This window comes from Cetorhinus maximus, chromosome 26 (genome assembly GCF_964194155.1).
Source record: "Cetorhinus maximus chromosome 26, sCetMax3.hap1.1, whole genome shotgun sequence".
NCBI classification, from domain to species: domain Eukaryota; kingdom Metazoa; phylum Chordata; class Chondrichthyes; order Lamniformes; family Cetorhinidae; genus Cetorhinus; species Cetorhinus maximus.
In genome coordinates, this window is record NC_135904.1 from 8948230 (window position 1) to 8972025 (window position 23796).

The 23796-nt window shown below is 41.3% G+C and overlaps 1 protein-coding gene across 1 annotated transcript in view; it reads right to left on the minus strand.

Moving 5' to 3' along the window:
* pias1b (protein inhibitor of activated STAT, 1b) overlaps positions 1-7983 on the minus strand; it is a 136424-nt gene extending 128441 nt beyond the window's left edge. The window contains exon 1 of the mRNA XM_078530070.1: positions 7927-7983. Within this exon, the coding sequence (XP_078386196.1) occupies positions 7927-7950 (24 nt within the window). The 5' untranslated portion in view covers positions 7951-7983. The remainder of the gene's footprint in view (positions 1-7926) is intronic.
* Between the last annotated feature and the right edge of the window lie 15813 nt (positions 7984-23796).

A 23796-nucleotide genomic window follows, 5' to 3' on the forward strand; every position in this document is an offset into this window, starting at 1 on the left:
ATTGAGTGCGGAAAACCAAGGGAAACTGAAATGAAATTGAGAACAGTCCCAATAGTGTAAGATACCAGTTACCAAGAAACAGAAAGGCAGGATGCGTTGCCAGATGCAAATTCAACTATTGTTAGCCCTTTTGAAAGGGCTACAAGATAAAATTTAGCTCATTAAAACAATATCTTTGGAAGCTGAGAGTAAAGTTTACAAGGCCATATACACCAGTAAATGGATTAAGGTCGATATTTTCAAGTCACTGATCATAGCCATTGAAAGTTAATGTTCCCTGCATAGTTTACTTAATATAATGAACATTGAATTTTCCACATTCAGGAGTCTAACAAAATTAAGGACTACATTTCATGTGATGTTTACCCGGCCTTGTAAGAATAGACTTGATTGTCTAGAATAGACCCTTAATATTACAATGCAGTCACTAATAGCAATCCCAATCTCTCTAACAGAATATAAATTAAGCAAAACACCTACAGAATCAACAAACTCAGTAGGTGATTTTCCCAGACTCCAAGATACAGAGCTGAAAAAAATAAATATTGATCTGATTTGGGCAGCATATTTTCTGGCTACAGGCAGGCAATCTGCCCATACAGGCCTAATCCAGACATGAGGAACGGTTCACAGCCAAGAAATTAAACTTGTAATTATAACTCTGCGTATCGAATGTACATCAAGCTGATTGCACACTCCTGATGGCCCAAGCATAATACAAAACAATTTAAGTGAGAGCTGTTGTACAATATAAAGAGGACATTAGTAAAAGCATTTAATTACTACATTCTTTATGGGCATCCATAACTCCACAAATGGTGAAGAGGAAGCCCAAATAGAAACAGACTTGAAATAAAAATGACTTCACATAAATTTGCACAGCAGGCAAAGTGGAAAAATACTGAATAATCAAAAATCAATTTACAGTAATCAAAGGATTCAAAAGTTAGAAAGATGCAGGCTGAACTGCAATGTATGCTATCTAATTCACCTAAGCAAATGTTAAGTGTAGATTCTTGAAAAAAAAAGGGGGCTCTCAGATTCCAATTGAAGAAATCTTTACACCTCGAGGAAAACTGAATTGATCAAGGGTAAATTCAAAACCCTAGACAGCTTTGAGACTAAAATAGGTTCTTACTCCACTGATTGGGATTATATTATCAGGACCATTTTGCTGGCTTCCAGCAACATCTACATCCAGAGTAGACAGATCAGTATCATGACCACCCACCCATCTGAATAATTTCCTTTTTTGTACAGTTGATAATAAAAATCCTCAAAAGCTTCAAAGTTTGGCTTAGGTGATGCAAATTCAAACAATTCCAGGTTACCAACTGAATTTTGATGAACTGCTATAAGTGGGCATTGCCACCCAATATTTGAAATGCTTCAAAAACAGATATTGCTGGAACTTCACAATATGCAAGACAGCTTCAGGTGTCCTACACCCAAACAGTACTAGTTCGGTTTACAGGTGCTGGCTGACAGGCTGTGTACTTTACGCATTTTCATTTTTGTTCCAAGTTTATCATTTTTGTAGCTTCTCTTTTTGTATGCATTGTGTGAAATACCAATTTTATTTCTCTTATACATTCCTTTTCTGTTACCTCTACAGGTTGACAGATAATCAGTCTTGCCTCAATAGAGGCTATATCGCTCAATTTCACTTCTGCTAATGAGTACAAGTAAACTCCACCTTCATTAGCATGCAACTAATTCTTTCAACCTGCAATGAAAGAAGAGAAAAAGACATGGACCTACTTTCTGGACTTCTTAAGCATCTCTAATCTTTATTCGTAGCTCATCGCCTTGATACTTGGAATCAGTCTTATTGCTATATCCTGTATCATTTTTTCATCTTCTGCTTGTGGTGTGTTGACCTAAATTGAAGATGGCATTCTAAGTGTAGCCTGTTCAATGCATTACAAAGCCTTAGCCCAGCTTCTGTAGACTATACTCTGTTTCTGGGTATATGCACTAGTATTCCGTTAACATTAATTACTTTCACCACATTATCTGGTATTGAAAGTGATATCTATTACTGTTAGGTCTCTTTCATCACACACCTATATCCCATATTTTTTTCTTTAAAATGGACGAGTTTAATTTGTCTTTAAATGTAGTGCTAACATATATCATGAATGATACAGCATTCCACACACATTAAAGCTAATGTGAACTGGTGAAGAGTCCATAATACAAATGCTGCAACAGTCACTGTCTTTCAGCAAAACGTTCTACATCTGTAGGGTGGATAACATTTCAGAACAATTTCCATGCCAATTTAAGGAAACTGAATAATTTTCTAAAAATATATTTTAAAATAGTATTTGTTGAGAGTAATACCAGAGAGAGATTTAAAACATTTAATGTCAGCAAACGTTTGCCCGTTCTGGTTCTAACAACATAATACACTAATATCAAAGCATAGCAGGCCATATACTATGTTGACTTAGCATGTTGTGCTCAATATACTGTATTTAATGAGCTTCATGACCACCATGTTACTCACATTACAATTAAAGCTGACCCAGCTGATAAAGCTATTGTGTCCCACAGCAGCTATTTTTCCCCTACTTCACACATATTTAAAAGAAATATTCTTGTCCAACATGACCAGACAGGCTATGAAGGTCCTGGGTGTGTGATTAGCTGATCTAGACAGTTGTGGGCAAAACTTGTGTCAGTATACAGCATGGTCAAGCAGGGCTCCCTTTCTAATCAATACCCAGTAACTCTTGGGAAATAATGCGAAAGAGCACAATCAGGCTTAGCTATGATACACTTCAACAATCAAATAGCTTTCCTGTTAAACTCTCACATGGAACGGCCACTGGGTGAGGAATGAAGGACTACTGACACTTGGCAAAATCAGGCCCTAATATTTGTCTTTGCCGTCGAGAGAGCATGGAATGAATACAAAGAGCTCAACCTGAGAGTTGTGTTTTTCTAAAAAATGCCTTCTGAATCTTTGTAGCTGAAGTGATCAAACAAGTTTTTGCCGTGGTGGTTAGTTTCCACAACAAACGTTTGCTTTACTCAGTACAAACCTCTACTTTTCATTTGTAAGCTCCTGCCAATCAATGAACCATAAGACACAGTGTCAGAGGTCAGCAGCGTGAGCACATAAACTGCATTCCGGAGAATGGGTACCTATGGCACAATGCTTTAACATCTCAGTTAAAGATTTATTGGCTTCATCTACTATGTACAGAAGAAAAAAATCTTAAATGCAAGGCACCACAGTTTTATTCCTACTCTTTCCTCCCAACTAAAAGCTATAAATTCTATGTAATAGTGCGAGCATATCCTTTTTAGACAGGTATATTACTTGTACAACCGGCATAGACATATCTCAATCTCCCTATATTAAGATGCAGGAGGCTGCTCAACTGTTTGCTGACTTCTCCCTCAGCCAAATCAAACTAAGGTTGGGAACAAATTATACATAAACTTTAAATCTGAGACTGACAATATCTTCAGGTAACAAAATTCTCAGGGATATGGATGAGAGGTGGATAAATGGAGTTAAGTTGCAGATCAACCATGATCTCTCTGAATGGCAGAATGCGCTCAAGGGGCTAAATGGCCTACTCCTGTTACTAAAACCATGAAAAGCTCTGACCCTGTCACTTTTGACATTGCACATCTGTGGAATATGCTGGTCTATCCAGCAACTCAATATCTGCATATTTAGCTTTAATTTCAAACCCAATTCTCAAGTTATCAAATAAGAGCAAAGTACTGTGGATGCTGGAATCTGAATTAAAGCAGAAAACGTTGGGATACTCAAATGAGAAGATATGGCAGCATCTCAGACAGAGAAAAACAGAGTTCAGTGACTTGATGAAGGGTCATTAACCTGAAATGTTAACTGTTTCTCTCTCTACAGATGCTGCCAGACCTGAGTGTTTCCAGCATTTCCTGTTTTTACTCCAAGTTATCTACTTTTTCCAATTGTTTGCCTTTTCCCAAAGCCCCCCCTTTGCCTTAGCTATTCGGGTGTCTTTTTGATGTGTTTAATATTGTTTTTCACTACTTTACCACGATGATCCTTTTAGGCATCCAATCACATCAATGATATTCTTTGGTCATTTTTTAACTTCTTTACCCAAAATGATGAAATTGTGGAACATGCTGCCACAAAGAATAGTGGAGGTAAATAGAACAGATACAGTCAAGAGGAAGCAAGATAAACAAATGAAAGAGAAAGGAATAGAAGGATATGCTGACAGGATGAATAAAGTTGGAGGCAGTTCTTGGAGCATAAACACAGGCATGGACCAGCTGGGCTAATGGCCTGTTTCTTTGTTGTAAATTCTGCAATACTTTCTCTACAATTAAGTTTCCCCACTCTCTGCCCCCAATTTTTCTGACTATTAATATGCTCGTGCTTATTTTCTATTCTGAACAGCAATGTCCAAAACATCAACTGACTACTCTCTCCACAGATGGTGACTGACCTGTGTTTTGCTGAGTTTTTGTGTTTTGTTTCAATATCCTTAGCTGTCAGCATGACTATATGACTAGTAGCGCACTTTAAACCTCATCATAAAGACTGAGAATACTATTTGCTATATCAATTTTATTCTCAACACCATTTTCAGGGATTAGCTCTAAGCATTTTTAGCTACCAATTTCTGTGAATCATCATATTATTTAGATAGAGTTAATTCCAACACGTGGGAGAAAAGCAGGACAAAAAAAATGAACATTGCTAATGCCATTTGTAACCCTCATGTCAGCCCCAACTAAAGCTAAATTGAGCAAATGTGGCAGGAATAAAACAGAGCAAAAGAGCACATACACAGTATTTTTAACTTTTACTCACTTTTTTCCACAGCTCCTAGCAAAATCATGCGAAGTAGAACTACATAGGCCCCATTTAAAACATTTGAAAAGCCGCCAGGAACTCTGCATAGAATTGGGAACTATTTGCGTAGTCAAGCATCACTAATTGTGGTAAATGGGAGGCAAAGGGCCATTTCTGAGGGAAAATTTGGCATCTGTTGACCACTAAAAGAGTAGAATAGCTGCTGACCTAGTCAATTGTCTTTGATGAGTTATATCTGATGCTAAATAACTGGGCAGATATATTGTGAAAACAAGTAATCTGCCTGGCTCCCAACAGGATATTACAGCAGGGTATTCTTTCAAGTACTGTAGAATCATTATACAACAGGTATGTTCTTGCACTGCCTCTACTGCCAGCTTCAGAACAAATGCAGACCTATTGATTTGAATTCACACATATTACATTATTCTGACAAACAAAAAAAATTCTTATAAAATAAATATCCAATAAGTATAATTTCAAGAGTTTTTTATGTAAATACAGACAGGAAGAACCCAAGAAAACATTTTTCAACAATGAAGCCATGACAGTTTTCAGAATGAAGATCAATATCAGGACAATGCAGTTTATGTACTGATTGCATTTGTGCAGCTAAATCTGCAGTTCCTACAAATTCTGCTGTACAGATACCATACACAAAGTGATCATCCCAAGAACTTAGCTCTACTGTATAATCTCAAATTTTCTTCAGGAGCTGTACTAGAAAAAGCATTTCACAATGGGATTGTATCTGGTCAGCTGACCTTTCCCTTTGCAGTGCTACTACTTTAATATAGTGTCCATTGCAATAGAAAGTATGATTAAAGATTTACACAACAATGCTGACCTATCTTCCTCCAACTATATTTCTAGGTATTTTCTTTTTCGCTACTGAAGAAATTATAAGTCGCAAATCACAAGATTACTAAAAATGTTGACAATTTGTTTAAATGCATAAAAAAATCAAAAGACATGTTGCATGTTTTCAAGAATGAACACAATTTGGACTTTAAAAGCAATAGAAGCTAAAGTGTGGGCACGAGACCAGGAATATAAATTATTTTAACACTTGCATTTTTTTTCATTTTTGACAAGCAAAATGGAGACATCAGTATTGAAGGATATTGTTTTATTTCCCATTTTCTGGCAATCTGCAAATAGTTCCAGGTTAGACACAAGGATCAGGTACAGAGCAGAGGTCCTTCTCTAACAACCTTCTTTTTCTCATTAAGCCCAGTTTCATAAGAACATCAACTTCCATACCAAGTAACACTTGTGCTATGCAATGTATCCTCTGGTCAATAACAGCTAAGGCTGCCCAAACTCACTTTGCATTTGATGCTTACAGCTGAGTTTCAGCCATTGCTTCAATGTGAATTTACAACCTCAAACCAGAGATAAATCCACTGCCACACAAAACCCAATAAAAGCCACTGATTCTCCCTTTACCTCCTGTCCCTGCAGATACAATCAGAATCTCTTAAATGAGATTCTTGACCCCAATCTTTGCTCACTTTCCATCATCCTCACTGAAAACCTGGACAGATAGCCCAAAATAGTATATGACCCACTTACTTGTACATATACCAAAAAAATTGGCCCCAAAAACATTACCACGATTCACTCTCTATAAAATAAATTCAATCTACTGAGGCTCACTAAAGAGACGAGAAGTCAACTAATGTAATCACTTTGATATACACATATTCCATTTAACTCATCAAAATGGTTATTTTATGGATTGCATCGATTCTGGTGTGTATCTAACATCAAGCCGCATTTTTTCCTAAGTACCAACGACATAAATAGCGGTGTCATATATAACAGTAGCAATATTTCGCCTGGTTTTCACATTAACAATTTAAAAACGCACAGGGCACTGAAGGGTCCGAATCTCTCGAGTGTAATTTGGTAGATCATATTAATGCTTCCAACGCTATTTACAAAACACACCGTCCCACTTTAGTCAATACAATACATCCTATTAGAAATGTTGACTCTGCTCAACATTAAACAGCTTGCAGCATATTAAAAACACTCAAGTGTTAAACCGCTGATCAGAAACAAAACCCAGGGAGCAGGAGCACGAACAAAAATGCGATCCAGGGGAGAGTAAACTACAACGCGCCGCTTTCCAGAGGAGCAACAATGTTTGGCGAAAATTAAACACACAAAAAAAAAAGCGAGACTGCCACCAACATGGATGTATCCAGAGACCCCCAATATGTTAACACAGGATGGTCGTTAAACAGGAAAGAAGAAATTTGGGGGGGGGGAGAGAAATTGGCTGCAGCCTTTTTTTTAAAAAAATAGGAAATCTTCAGTTGTAAAAGAGCGGACGGTGCACTTTTAAAATTTTGACGGGGATGTGATTTTTTTTTTATTGAGAGAGCGGGGTGTGATAAAAAAATAAAAGTGGTTGCAAGTTAAAGAGAAACAATGGCAGGATACAAAAGCAAAGCGCACAAATCGCCATCATCCTTCTGTCTTGAACTGGCAGCGGCGCTGCCCAGGGTCAAAGCCTTTCGGATAAGCAGAGAAAAAATCGCCGCTCACTTCCACAAAAACGGGCCCGGGAGGGTGGGGGGGTTAGTGGTGGTGGGGGGTTGTCCTCTGAGAGAAATAGGCGTTTTATTTTAAATTTAACAGAGCGGGTCGCGAAGGCGACAGGGCAAAAGGCTCCCCCCTGACCATCACCAACCACCCCCCCTCAGGAGGCGTTCATGTCCCCGGCCTCTTGCACTGTTTGTTGTGTTTTAACTTCCAACACGCGATGGCGAGGGGAAGGAGGGAGGGACAAGCGGGGGGGGAAACTACAACTTGTCAACAGCCACCACCGTAAAGAGCAAAGTTCCGCGCCTTTTTCCCACGCTCTGTCCGGGGACCCGGTACCTCAGGTTGGATTCCCTCTTGTCTCTTCGGTGTGATTGTGAACCGCGGCCTAACCCCCTCTCCTCCCCTCGGCCGCCTCCTCGCTCTCTCTCCCTCTCTCGCGCACACTCTGACTCTCCCTCTCCCCCTCTCTCTCCCGCAATCAAGGGCACAACAGACCAGCGACCCGAACTCCAGCCGCAATCCGTCTGCGAAATTACCTTCAGTTCCGCACTGTCCGCCATCTTCTCGCGCTTCTCCGCGCACGCGCGGTTGTAGTGGGGGACAGGGGGGGGGGGGGGGGTGAAAGGGGAGGAGAGGGGAGGGGTGGGGAGAGTCGGTCACGTGGCGCCGGGGAGGGAGGGCGGGGCGGGAAGGGGGCGGCGCCGTGACGTCAGCCCACCGTTTGAATCTTCCCGCTTTTTCTCCCCCCCCCCCCTCGGGCCCGCCCCCTCCCTGCGCATCGATCAAATGCGCTGGAGGGAGGCAGGCAAAGGAAAGACTTGCATTTGTATAGCGCCTTTCACACCTTCAGGACGTCCCGAAGTGCTTTACAGCCAAAGAAGTGCTTTTTGACGTGTAGCCACTATTACATGCCAGCCAATTTGTGTGCAGAGAGATTTCACAAAGGGCAACTGGATAAATGACCAGCTAATCTGCTTTTGTGATACTGGTTGAGAAACAAATACTGGCCAAGACACAGGGGATAATTCCTCTGCCCTTCCTTGAGGCAGTGCCCTGGGATCTTTTACACAACCTCAGAGAGCAGGTGGTGTCTCAGTTTAACCCCTTATCAGAAAAGCAGCAGCACTAACAGTGCAGCACTCCCTCAGTGCCACATTGAATTGTCACCTGAGATGTTTATCCTCAAGTCCTGGGTTGGCTCTTGAATCTACAACCTACTGACTGAGATGTGCTACCAACTGAGCCACAGCTGACATGGCTGCCTCTAAACTTTAAGTATAAATAAAATGAAGCAACTGTCCCCTCATTATGTGCCACCCATCACTCTGAAGCTTTGGTCTACGTTTCATGTGAAAGACAACACCTCCAGAGATGCAGCACTCCCTCAAGTACTGCACTGGAGTGTCAGCCTGGATTTTGCACAAGTGGAGTGGGACTAGAACTCACAACTGCCTGACTCAGCAGCAAAAGCGCTACCCACTGAGCCAAGGCTGGTACGTAAATAAAGAAAAACCTGAGATTTATATTGGACCTTTACAGCCAATTAAGTACTTTTTGAAGGATTGTTACGTAGGCTATTATGGCTGGGCAATAAAAGCTGACCTTGTGGGTGACATTCACATCCCGTGAACGGGCAAAAAAATAACTTTTTTTGGAGCAAATTAAGCTTATATGAAAAAAAGCATTTTTTAATCCAAATTTCATTTGGTTTTGAGCTTAAGGTTAATGCATTGTCAATAGTGAAAATATTATATAAAGTTTCCTTTGTTTTTGTGGCTGAATTCTTTATTAGTTGTGCCACATGGGAAATTTTTGTTTGATATGCAGTTCACTGGGGAAAACCCAGAGAGTTTCCCCATGGATTAGTTTAAAAAGGGTTGATAAATACAAGGCGGCTTGTCAACAAGTCTCACTCATCTGTGATATATTAGACTTGATGTGCCACATATGATATAGACATTGCTATTAGCTCCAAACTTCTACCATTGACTGCAGATCACTAATATCTAAATTAATACAGATGCACTCAGGGGGAACAAAAACAAAAACAGCTGGAAAAACTCAGCAGGCCTGACAACATCTACAGAGAGGAACATAGTTAACCTTTCATAGTCTAACTCTTCAGAACTAAAGAAATATAGAAATGTGATGAAATATAAGCTGGTTGAGGGGGGTGGGACAGGTAGAGCTGGAAAGAGGGCCAGTGACAGGTGGAGGCTAAAAAGAGATTGCCAAAGATGTCATAGACAAAAAGGACAAAGGTGATGGTGGTGATATTATCAAGGAATGTGCTAATGGTGACATTAAGGGTAGAAAGCAGGACCAGCAAGTGACAGATAGCCCTAGTGGGGGTGGGGTGGGGTGGGAAGGGATTGAAATTGGCTAAAAAGGTGGAGATAAAACAATAGATCAAAATAAATTTTAAAATAGGTGGGAAAAGAAAAATATATTTTTTTAAATTATAAATTATTGGAAAAAGGGGGATTGGAAAGGGGGTGGGGATGGAGGAGAGAGTTCATGATCTGAAGTTGTTGAACTCAATGTTAAGTCCGGAAGGCTGTAAAGTGCCTAGTCGGAAGATGAGGTGCTGTTCCTCCAGTTTGCGTTGAGCTTCACTAGAACATTGCAGCAGGCCAAGGACAGACATGTGGGCATGAGAGCAGGGTGGAGTGTTGAAATGGCAAGTGACAGGGAGGTCTAGGTTATGCTTGCAGACAGACCAGAGGTGTTCTGCAAAGCGGTCACCCAGTCTGCATTTGGTTTCTCCAATGTAGAGGAAACCCCATTGGGAGCAGCGAATGCAGTAGACTAAATTGAGGGAAGTGCAAGTGAAGTGTTGCTTCACTTGAAAGGACTGTTTGGGCCCTTGGACGGTGAGGAGAGGGGAAGTAAAGGGGCAGGTGTTGCACCTTCTGCGGTTGCATGGGAAGGTGCCGTGGGAGGGGGTTGAGGTGTAGGGGGTGATGGAGGAGTGGACCAGGGTGTCCTGGAGGGAACGATCCCTGTGGAATGCCGCCGGAGGGGTGAAGGGAAGATGTGTTTGGTGGTGGCGGTGGCGGCATCATGCTGGAGTTGGCGCAAATGTTGGAGGATGATCCTTTGAATGCAGAGGCTGGTGGGGTGATAAGTGAGGACAAGGGGTACCCTATCATGGTTCTGGGAGGGAGAGGAAGGAGTGAGGGCAGATGCAGAGATGGTTGAGGGCCCTGTCAACCACCGTGGGTGGAAAACCATTCAGGGGGATATTTGCTTTGACTTCATTTTGTAAGCGATTGAAAAATGCCAGACCTAAAAAACCTCAATGATATAGAAAATTTTGACCCACCACCCCAAGTACCATTTCAAGGAATAAAAACCATAAGAAATAGGAGCAGGAGGAGGCCATTCTCTCCAAGTCTATTGCACCATTCTATAAGATCATGGTTGATCTACTACCTCAATTCTATACCCAAATCCCTTAGTGTCCTAAAACCTAACAGTCTTAAATATCAATGTACTAGAAAAAGGATGCACAATTTAAACTGCTGAAAGAAAGTTATAGAAATTCCAATCAAGGAAATTAGCAAAATCTTTGGAAAAGTTGATAGTCTCAATAATGCTTATAGCTCAATTTATTTTTATTCTTTCATGGGGTGTGGGTGTCACTGGCAAGGCCCATCTGTAATTGCCCTTAAGGTGGTGGTGGTGAGCCACCTTCTTAAACTGCTACAGCTATCTGGTGTAGGTACATCCATAGTGCTGTTTCCAGCAACAATGAATGAATGGCGATATAGTTCCAAGTCAGGATGGTGAGCGGCCCAGAAGGGAGCTTGCAAGTGGTGGTGTCCTTGTCCTTCTAGATAAGAGAGGTCTCAGGTTTGGAATATGCCGTCGAGATAAGTTACAACACATTAAAACACATACAATAGTAGTCATTTGTAGCCATGTATAACTTTTAACAAATTCCCAAACTGATCTCCATTAAGGCAACAGCACCCATACACTTAACCAGACACCAGATAAAGCATTTTCACCTTACAAATTCAAAATGAGATTCCTTTCACTTTGGTTCCTGTAGAGACAGTGGTAGGCTTACCGCTGCTTTGATCTTACATTGCCTGCCTCTGCCCCCCACACAAAAAACTTCTGAAGCTATACCTAGCACAACTCACTGAATGTAAATTCTCATTTTATCACCAGCCCCTTTGAACTCCACCTCTTCGAACAATAAAACCCCATTGAGTACCAATTTTATTAGTAATATAAACACATTGCTTGGTCTCCTGCTAGCTATGTGCCAGATTTCACCCCACTTCTCAAAAACTCAAGCTTCAAAAAAAATGCAAATGCACTCTACCCTCTCTTACAACTCAAAACTAGTATCCAAAACACCCAGACTAGCTTTCTTTAATCCAATTAAGACACACCTACAGATTGATCCTCTATTTTTAAAAGAGAAATATTTTCCAATAATATTATATACATTAATAGCTTCATGACACTTGACTATAGTGCACATTGCTGCCACTGGAAGACGGCGATAGAGGGAGTGAATGTTCAAGTTGGTGGATGAGGCACCGATTAATGGACTGTTTTGGCCTGGATGGTGTCAAGCTTCAAGTGTTGTTGGAGCCGCGCTCATCCAGGCAAGTGGAGATTATTCCATCAGACTCCTGACTTGTGCCTTGTAGGTGGTGTGCAGGTTTTGGGAAGTCAAGAGGAAAGTTATTCACCACAGGATTCCTAGCCTCTGACCTGCTCTTGTAGCCACCAATTTTTTTTAAAAATTTAAAATATAGCTGATTCAGTTCAGTTTCTGATCAATGGTCACACCCCCCAGGATGTTGATAGTGGGGGATTCAGCGATGGTAAAACAATTGAATGAGAGATGGTGGGAGTATCTTGTTGGAGATGGTCTTTGCCTGGCACTTGTGCAGCATGAATGTCACTTGCCACTTATCAGCCCAAAGCGTTGTCCAGGTCTTGCTGCATATGGATACAGACTGCTTCAGTAGTTGAGGAGTTGTGAATGGTACTGAATATTGATGGTTGCACAATAAACACCCCTATTTCTGAATTACCTGGAAAAACTCAGCAGGTCTGGCAGCATCGGCGGAGAAGAAAAGAGTTGACGTTTCGAGTCCTCATGACCCTTCAACAGAATTTTGAAGGGTCATGAGGACTCGAAACGTCAACTCTTTTCTTCTCCGCCGATGCTGCCAGACCTGCTGAGTTTTTCCAGTTAATTCTGTTTTTGTTTTGGATTTCCAGCATCCGCAGTAGTTTTTTGTTTTTACCCCTACATCTGACCTTATTATGGAGGGAAGGTCACTGATGAAGCAGCTGAAGATGGTCGGGCCTAGAGCACTACCCTGAGGAATCCCTGCAGCAATGGCCTGGGACTAAGGTAACTAAGATGATAGACCATGACACATCAAAACAAGTAACACTAAGTGGAGTGAGACAAGGGCTTGTTAATTTGTATTGGACTGTCAAAAGTACATGTGTAAACTGAAAAATACAAACATTGAATACATAAGATTTATCTTCGAGAATCTGTAGCACACTCCCAGAAATTATTTTTTTTTAATTAAATTTGACACTATTTGCTACATTGCAAAGCCTTTCCATTGCCTCTTGATAAAGTCACAATACCTACTTGAAATATAGATAAAGACTAAGACTGACTTCTTCCAGCAGTTTTATTTGGTTTTCTCTTTTCTACATTCAAATGGGTACTTAGCTAGTTAACTGATAATTACCAACTGAACTCCTTGTGAGTCAACTGTTACCTTCCGCAACAGATTCCCCTCTTCTTGAGATGAAAGTAAGCCTTCAGAATATATATTTAAAAAATAAAGATGGATCTTCTTTTCCATAACACAATCAATATATTTTTCCATTCAATAAATCCACCTTATTCCCCCTTCTTAAAAAAACATATGTATAGCAATGTCTACACAAAGAATGATCCCTTTGTCTTCAAAGGAAAAGTAGTCCCTCGGAGGATCTCCAATAACTTTTTGGAGCTCACTCCTCTCTTCATGAAGCAGTTAGACAATTGGTAGCTGCAATCAATCCATTTGATCTTAGCAATCTCTTTATCCTCTAACATCCGTTTTAAGTTTGCAATGTCAATTCACAATCTCTTTTCATTAACGCACATTGTAGAGTGAACATTTTCCCCAAAGTGACTTATTGTCTACAAAACATTTGATAGGTACCATTCCTGAATATCCTTTTCCATTCAAAATTTCTGCCAGCATCTTTGATATAAAGAATGTCATATCTACTGCCTCAACAAGAGCACGAGTCTCCACTGCCAATGTACTTTTTACAACTTTGTATCCTTGGATTCCCATGCCAAAGTGCAACATTTACCCACCATCTCCCCACCCCCCGTGAGAAATATTATAAATCCTCCTGCACTCAAATTCATCATAGATTTGGATAAGATGTGTCACTAAACACTTTCATTTTCTAAGACCACCTAAAGATGGGAATTTCAAAACACTTCATTTTTAATGTTATCAATGTCTTGTTTGCTCAAAATGATTTCTTCAACCATTCATTTTAGTGCTCAATTCCAAAACATCAAAACTGACTAGAAACCTGACTTCCAATTTCAAACTCCATTCTGAACCCATTAATGACAACTATTTCAAATTTGCTACTACCACCCCACACAAAAAAAAATTGTCTACATGCATCATAAAGATGCCTGCAAGTTTCCCTCCATGGTGCCAATAAAACATTGCTGGGTCTACTTCCAACTGAAGCGAGCCCAACTTCAACAAAACTGATCTGAGAAATACCAAACTCTGGAGGAATCATTTAAACTGTATACACATTTTAGTTTCCAAAGTATCCCTTCTGCATTTGGCACCTCTTCGGTGGGTGGAGAAAAACTTCTTTGAAGTTGGTGTCCCTGCAAAAAGGCAGCTTTAATATCAGCTGACTTGCATTCCCAAGCATTTGTAGCTTATAGAGCAAAGATGATCCTCAGAATAACTTCCTGCCCTAAGTGTATCTCCTCTTATATCCTGGTCACCCAATTTTTCTTCAAAACCTCGTGCCACTAGCCTCGCTTTAGCTTTACAAGTCCCATCAGGAAGCACCTTTTCCATGCATATCCATCTATGAGATAGAGCTGGTTGTCCCCTAACTGGCACCTCTGTATATATCCTATATTCTTTCCATAAAAGCAAAATACTGCAGATGCTGGAAATCTGAACCAAAAAAATACTGGAAAATCTCAGCAGGTCTAACGGCATCTGTGGAGTGAAAAGAAACAGAGTTAACATCGAGTCCGTATGACTTCTTCAGAGCTCTGAAGAGGAGTCATACAGACTTGAAACGTTAACTTTTTTCTCTCCACAGATGCTGTTAGACCTGCTGAGTTTTTCCAGCATTTTCTGTTTTTGTTCTATATTCTTTCCAGCTATGTAGTTCTTGCTGTTTGTCATCCAATTTGTTTGAAGCTACTAAGACTTCGATCACATGAGCTTCTGCTCCTAGTAGCATTATTAGTCAGTGCCATATTCCTTGACCTTAAGCTATGTCCTCTATCCTGCCTTCTATCACATTCCAGACTGTTACTGCTTGACCTCCCTCTCCTATTTATAGATGTTATTTCAATTGTTCATGATCTCTTCCTAGAAGCATGTTCACTCCCAGACCCACTGTCCAAACTGACACTACGTTGCCACGCCTTCCATTTTTGTACTTCCATGTTCCCAATCCATAGACCTAACCTCCTGCCCTTTCTCATACATTTAACCAGATTTTACATTGTCCCCATGGCCTTCCCTGTTCTACTTACAATTGTTGCATCCCTCCATTGGCTAGCCCCTTCTGGCAAGTATGTAACTTCAGTGCCAACTTTTGGCAGTTGTCCCCTGGGACAAATTGCCTCATCTCATTCACCCAAATTACTGTGTCCATCTTCAGATGCCCTGTCAACCTCAGCAACCTGGTCCTCACAGCCATACAACATATGAGTTACGAAGCACATGGTTCCTCATCACTACCTATAACTCTTTCCAAACCTGCAAATTTGTAATCTGTGCCAACTAACCTTGATGAGTGTACCCAAATAGTCTGGTTCCGATGCTGTAAAAATGAATTTTACCATCCTTGCCTATAACTAGGGCTGATCCACTTGTTAAACCGTTCTGTTTTATGGTATACCATGTCTCCCGATTAAAAATCGTTTCCAATGTCATACATCATGTCTTAGAGCTCGCAGAATTCTTTCTGAAACTTCAGCTTCAAGGAATGCCCTACCTGCATGTAGTGCATTTAAATGCTCAGAAAAGGTAGAGCTAATCATAGTTCCCTTCCAAGCCGGGGAATGATCACTCAAGAAGAAATTTTGGGGTTTCTACCAAAAACCAACTGATATGGACTATAGCCCCCAACCATCTGCAGTGAACTCTTTATGAGGACAAAACAAAAACAGAATTACCTGGAAAAACTCAGCAAGTCTGGCAGCATCGGCGGAGAAGAAATCAGTTAACATTTCGAGCCTTCATGGCCCTTCGGCAGAACTGGAGCATAGTTAGAAGAAAGGAGAAATATAAATTGGTTTAAGGTGGGGGCGGGGGGGGGTTGGGGGAAGAGACACATTGAGGGTGTGGTGTGATGATTGTGGAGATGAGCAGATAATCAAACACCAGGAGAGAAATGGAAAGCAATGAAGGTGAGCAGGGCAGAAGAGACAGTCGGAAATCCTGTCGGAGGACAGAACCATACTTCTTCAAAGAGGGCATTTTTTGAAGAGGGGTGGCAGTCAATCAAACACAAAGATAAAAACAAAAAGCTAAAAGCTACTGCGGATGCTGGAAATCCAAAACAAAAACAGAATTACCTGGAAAAACTCAGCAAGTCTGGCAGCATCAGCGGAGAAGAAATCAGTTAACGTTTTGAGCCTTCATGGCCCTTCGGCAGAACTGGAGCATAGTTAGAGGACAGCCTATGCTAGAGCTGATGTTAATTTGCAGCTTGGTCTATCTGCCAATATTTTACAGAGCATTTCATCTATCACCCTGTGATTCCTTTCACACGTTCCATTACTAAAAGGGCTTTCAGCTGTTGTATTCATAACTATTATATTCATGTTTTCGCACCTATCCGGAAACTCAGTGGGATGGCGGAGGGGGGTGGGGGGGTGGGGGGAGGGGGGTGGTTGGACAGCACCTCATCTTCCGGCTAGGCACTTAACAGCCTGCCGGACTTAATATGAAGTTCAACAGCTTCAGATCATGAATTCTCTCCTCCATCCCCACCCCCTTTCCGATCCCCCTTTTCTAATTATTTATATTTTTTAAATATATTTTTCTCTTCCCACCTATTTCCGTTATTTTTAAATGTATTCCCATCCATTGTTTCATCTCCACCTTTTAGCCTATTTCGATCCCTTCCCCCCACCCCACCCCTACTAGGGCTATGTGTCACTTGCTCGTCCTGCTTTCTACCCTTAATGTCACCACTGGCACATTTCTTAGCTAATATCACCACCGTCAACACCCCTTTGTCCTTTTGTCTATGACATCTTTGGCAAACTCTTCTTTGCCTCCACCTATCACTGGCACTCTATCCAGCTCTACCTGTCCCACCCCCCTCAACCAGCTTATATTTCACCTCATTTCTATTTTTCCTCAGTTCTGAAAAAGAGTCATACGGACTCGAAACGTTAACTCTGTCTTCCTCTCCGCAGATGCTGTCAGACCTGAGAGTTTTTCCAGCTATTTTTATTTTTGTTCTGGAAACTGTTAGCAAATTCCTCCCCCACACCCATGATCAGAGGAATTTTGCCAGTGGGCCCAATCCACTTTTCCATTATCTGATCCACAATGATTTTTTCTTTACGGTGTATGATTGTCGACTAGTTAAGCCCAGTGGCCAAATCCATGAGAGTGTAAAATAAAAACGTTCTTTTCTTTATCCCACACCTTTAAATCCATCACCACAGCTTCATTGAAATCCCTTGCTAAGGGTAGACTCACTATGGGCCGTGACAGTGTCCTTCTGTATTTCTTACATATGTCACTCACTCATCTCTATAAGTTTAGTGTACTCCCCATCCTTAGCAAAACTTTTAATCTTTGTGAAGAAAGGTGGGCAAACTGCCAGTGCAATTTTAACATAAATTAGTTTTATCTTCTAAATTCCTATCCCCTGACACTAATAACACTTCTTTAATCTCTTTAGTAGAAGTTAGGTTCCATTAAAGAAATACAATAGCATGGATTTGCAATTTACACAATCTGGACAGGTTTTCCAAATACAATAGCCTTGTTATTCTCCACATCCAGCTTCATTGGCTCTTTCTTCATCGATGGCCTGCTCAACAGCAACAGTATTTCGCCAGACACTACGTCCATACTGATGAACTCCAGCTATCTTACAGGAAATCACTACCCTTTTTAAAGATTTTAGGGTGTTGTTACCTCCAAATCTAAAGCTTGTGGAACTCAAATTCCTTAACCTTATTCCTGTCCTTGTCATTTAAAGTAGTCCAGGTAGCATTTTAACCCGTCTACTCTACAGACTGGAGACTTGCATCAGCTATCTAGTGCCACAAACTTGAAGGTCTCTGCAAACAAGACATTCATCACCAGGCTGAAACTTCTTGTAACTAACACAATGCCCTCTCTTTGATTAATATCTCCATCATCTTCTTCAGAGTCTCCTGTTTAATGTTGAACACCTTTTATAATTTAGGACAGTTCATTGCATAGTTGTATTTTGAATTGCATCTAAAACATCGATTGACCACACTTGGGCAATTCTGGGGTTTGTCCTTTTATTGTTAATTCCCCAATTCTTTTCTCCTGCCATAATTGTCAAAGGGGTTTCTATCCTCATCAATTCTGGTTGAAAATCTTCTTTCGTACTGACACCTGCGTCTTGTTTCTAGACGACCTCGCCATCCCGTTAACATTGTAACTCTTTCGAGTTATCAACAGTCACAGATTGTAACTCTTTCAAGTACATTCACAGTTCTTGGTTTTCTGGGAGTGGGACATGAACCCACAACCTTCTGACTCAAAGGCGAGGGTGCTATGAACTGAGCCACAGCTGACACCTCTACCCGTTAACATTGTATCCTGTATCTTCAGTCTTACCACCGAAGGACCCATTTGCACCATGAACACTGCCGGAAAGGAATGTTTTCCGAGGGTTTTTTTTAAAAAAGTGCTTCTGACATCTGTTCTAGCAGCATGCGATTTTCCGCAAATTTAACTCCTGTCAAAACTAGAAGTCTGTCCATATTCAATACCTTGGCACAGTCTAGTAACTTAAATGCAAGCACTGACTGGGGAATTTCTAGACAGAAATTGTGTACCTTGTATATAAGTCTACCGAATTCCATGATGTAATCTTCTATGGAACGATCCTCCAACTTTCTAAATTTGTCAAAATCTGACCACGCTTCATAAGCACTTAATAAGTCATCCTTCCCTTGGATCTTATCCATAAAATCTAATAACAATCGCCAAACCTTCATCTGTGTTCAAATGCTCAAGTTCCAATTCCAAAAATACTTTGCATCTTATTTTGCTTTTGTATGGTAAAAAAAGTGCCAAGGCCATTCCTTGTTTTTTCTTCAGCAAGGACGTAACCAGTGTCCACATAGTTATTTCATTCTTCCATTGCTCATAAGACTTACTCTCAAAATAATCAGTGGGTAATCACACCCCAAAGCTCTACATTTTGATTCGGCCAAAGTTAATCCAAACCACTCTTCTCAAAGTTAACTCCAAATACAGTCTTATGTCTGAAGAAAGCTTAGTTTCCAATCTTTTGCCTACAAGCAGGAACCATCCTCTACTACCACTGATAAAGTCACATTACCTGCTTGAAATAAAGATAAAGACTAAGACTGGCTTCTTCCAACAGATGTTTTATTTTTGACCCATAAAACTCTACAGAGAACTTGCCTCACCTGTTTTCTCTTTTATACATTCAAAATGGTACTTAGCTAGTTAACTGATAATTACCAATTGAACTCCTTGTGAGTTAACTGTTTCCTTCCCCAACACCTCTCTGTGGTTGTATTTAAGGGTAGCCCTTCTAGTTTGTATGTCACAAATCTTATTTACCATGCAGTATGTTTACCCACCAAACCATCAGAATCCACTTAAAACATCTTTGCTCCCCATTGTCCTCCCTTGCCCACTTTCCCTGAAGCTGTAGACTCTATGCCCAGATGGAAGCTATGCATACCAGGGAAAGTGGAGGATTTACCTTTGGCTGGGGACTGCTTTGCAGCAGGAGGTACATTGTTGCTGTTTCTGCCTCCACTTAGTGAGAAGACACCCCAACTATCTTGTGCTAATGTCTTGCTCCTGATCAACAATCAAATGGCACTGGCACCATGGCAAACAATATGCCCATCCAAACCATGCCTCTCCTGTGCTGCAAATACTTTGAGGTTCAAGAAAGAGCTTTTCCTGCTACCTTGAAACAACCGACGGCAGCCTCATCTCGTAACTGAGTCACAACCACACCTGCATGAGTGCAGCAAGATCCCAGAGTTCACCTGTCATGGTTATATTTAATCTGAGCAGTGGTAGGTAATGCAAAGGAGAACACAAAAGTTTTGGTGCTGATTTTTAAAATGAAAATAGGGACTCTATGTCATTGGTTCCAAACGTACCTCTTTACGTAAAATGTGAGATGCAGGCGGTTGGCCTGCATGTTGATGTTATCAGAATTTCAACATAGAATTATCTTTTACTTCAAATAGTAAATCATAACATCTGAAGGATCTCATCAGATTAAGAAGATAAAAATTAAAGGTGAAATGTTTGAAAAGCCAAAACTTTGTGTAATTTGTATCAAAATTCCAATATTTTCATGAAAAATATGATGAATGGTGATTCAATCTCTCAAGAAAATCAAAATTGTGTTATTTGTGAAGTGTAAAACATCTGGCCCAACTCAAGCGTGAAGAAAACTTTACGGAAAGACCAACAACAGCAGCTTGCATTTAAATAATGCCTTTAGCACAGTAAAACATCCCAAGGCACTTGATAGTCAGACAAAAGTTCACACAGAGACAATAGGACAGGGGTGAGGCCATGGACAGAATGGTTCAACAAGTGTCAACAGAAAGTCAGTACATCACATGGTCATTTAGTGCATGTGTGTGTCTGTGTGTGTAGACCACAGTGTTGACATTCCTTTTAAATGCAAGGAGATCTCAGCTCAGCCTGTCCCAGATTAGAAGTTGTAACCCTGAATGATTTTTGCATCCAAGGGATATGAGGTGAGATCAGTTAACACAATCTATATTGACACACTGCATGAGTCACAAACCTTATTTACCATGCAATATGTTTACCCACCGAACCATTGGGATCAGCTTAAAACATCTTTGGCGCCCCAATATTCTCCTACCCTCATTTTCTCTGAAGCTGTAGACTCCATGCCCTGGTATGGCCCCTCTCTGCTGAACTCCAGTATTGTACCTCACCCAGGTGGTCAATATTCATGTCTGCAACTTGATGGTGAGGATTAGTAGGGTTACTTATCCCTGTCCTTAGGAATATTAAATGTAACACAAAATAACATTTCAAAATTATGGTTCAGCTAGTTTATCCAATTGGTAGCTGAGCAACTAAGCAAGAAGGTGCCAAGATTTAATCCAAGCTCTTTGCTAAATTGGCTGATTTCAGGCAGGGCAACACTAATGGAAACAAGACCATTTATTACAAGAAAACAAACAGTGATCAGGCCAAGTCCAAACTTGTACATGTCTGACAATGGTACATATCCCCTTTCCAACAAGGTAACTGCATAGTGTTATGAACAGGATGAGAAAAAACTACTGAAAGCCCTGTCCCCTTCCCTATTGTCCGTAATCAGTATGCTTTTGAAAAGGAAGATATGTATGATTCTTAACCCCTGCATATGCTGTTACGACTCACTGGGGATAGTGCGCTGTAATATCAGCCCCACTGTTCCCCGAGCCACAACAAATGGGAAAAGTTTGACCAAATCACCAGATTGCCCCAATTCTACCTAACTGTTTAATTTAGGTTAACAGAATACGAGCACCAAGTTTGTAAACTTAATAAGTAAATAACTGTTCATTGAACAAATTGTCTTTAACTAGTGGCAAAAGAAAGAAATATGAACTGATAACTTCTAACACTATAACTTAAACTCTACCCCCTTCTTAAAACCCTACACACAGAAACACACACACACACACACACACACACAAACACACAGAAACACAGAAACATGGATTTTAAGGGATAAAACAGTTCAATAACACCAATCCGGAGTACAGGATTCAATGGGTTGATTTTGATTGATGTCTTCCAAATTCCTTTCCGTTCTTGTTGATGATGTGAGGTGGTCTTCCAGCGCTTTCAGTATTTAGTTCACTGGTTGAGAACTTGTTTTTCAATGTCTCTAAGAGTGGTTTTCCCCTTTTCCTTTTTACAGGGGCAGAATTTTCTGCCTGTCGGGCAGGCGGGCCCGACCCAATCTCCAGCGGGCGGGGAGCCGATCCCCGCCAGCGAAGCGGGCTCCGCCGCCATTTTACGTGGGCGGGCCAATTAAGGCCCACCCAGTGTGACGTCCGGCGGGAAGCACTATGCGCTCCCTGTGCGGGCGGGGGGGGGGAAAATCCCTGAAATCGAGAGTGCGCTCTTTTGCGCATGCACATGAAAGAGCGCACATCTCCCTGAGGCTAAGTGCAGCCTCAGGGAGATTGAAAAATATTAAAAATAGAAAAAAAAATTCTCTTACATGTCCCTCTCATATGACAATGTCACATGAGTTGGGACATGTTCATAATTTACAGAATAACTTTATTACAATCTTTAAAACCCTGCATGAAACCTCATCCCGCCGCTGGATGAGGTTTCATGTTTTCTCTATTTGCCGCTGGGACTCCTGGCCTGCCCGCCAACCTCAAGGTTGGACGGGCAGGTCCGTTAATTGGTTAAATGAACCTCTCAATTGGCCATTGAGAGGTTGGCGGGCCCACAGCTGATTTTGCTGCGCCACCGCCTTCCTGAAAATTTAAATGGGGTGGGGTGACATCGGGGGTTCCACCCAATGTCTTCCCATGTCATTTTACACGTCGACAAGCGGGCCCCGCCACCTGCTCGCCGACGGCAAAATTCTGCCCCAGGGGTTTCCTCAGAGAGAGAGCAGGTTATAGAGATATGAGGAAAAGAGATTTTAGATGTTTTCTCTTTGCAGGCCAGCAGCTTTCTGCTGCCCTGCTACCACAAAACCCTCGTTACCTGGTCAGGAGCCAATTAAAATGCTGTTGTCAGGCAGCTCCCTTAGTCCAGGACTCCTTTCTGGCACCATCCTGTCTTTTATGGCACACTCTGTTCCAGGGCTGCAACATTATATATATCTCTCGTCCTGTTCCAGTGGACATGTCTTTCAACCTGCAGCCATTGTAATTCTAATCCACAGTCCAACAGAAAATAAAAAGATATGTTCTTTACAACAGTCCAACAGAAATAAAAAGATATGTTCCTTACAGTATGGACAATTCAAATAACCAGCAGCAAGCTTTTCATGGATTAAAATAAAGAGGATTATTTATTCACACACATCCCAAAAATCTAACACTACATCACTCGCTCTTGCAGTCATGCACACAAACACAATCAGGAAAGTACAGTTAAAGAGAATAACGCACTGTTACAAGTTATAGACAAAAAGAATCATTCATAATTCACTTGATTGGCTCATCTTGGAAAGCACGTTGCAGGTCTGAGGAAGAAGACGGTTTTGCTCCTGAAGTGTAGTCTCGGTGGATTTAATAGCTGAAGCCCTCAGAGTCTTTGCAGGATTCTCTCGAGGCGATGGGCTGGAATTTTCTTGCCCTGCCGTGACAGGACCCACCACAGGCGATGCGGCAGCCCAGCCAAAAGTCCACTGACTTTCGGCAAGAGTGGATGATCCCAGCGGCGGGCGGGGCTGGAAAATTCAACACATGGACTTGCTGCAGGTCATGGAGTTAGTTACTTGTAGCATCGTTACCAGGAGGTCAGTTTGCTGTAATGGTGGACCTGAAAATGAACAGGCTTCAAGGCCTACAGTCTCTAATTCTATATAAGTTTTTCTGCCCTTTCTGCTGCTGTTACTGTGCCTTTCTGAAGACAGCACTGAAAGATTAAGTAGGGAGGCTAGCGTGGTTGCCTTAACATGTGCTTCCTCATAATTCCCTTTTCCAAATATGGTGTTGGGGCTTAAGTTGATTAACCACAACTTAGGTTATTGTTTGAAGACATCCTCCTGGGCAGTGGGGGCGGGGGTGGGTAGTTGAAACAATCACTGTCTTGATTCCAGAACAACCCATTCAAGTCAGGAAATATCTTTTGGATGGTCCAGGGAGATGAATAGTGACACCTCCTTTGTCTGGAATGTGTCCTTTGCTCCTT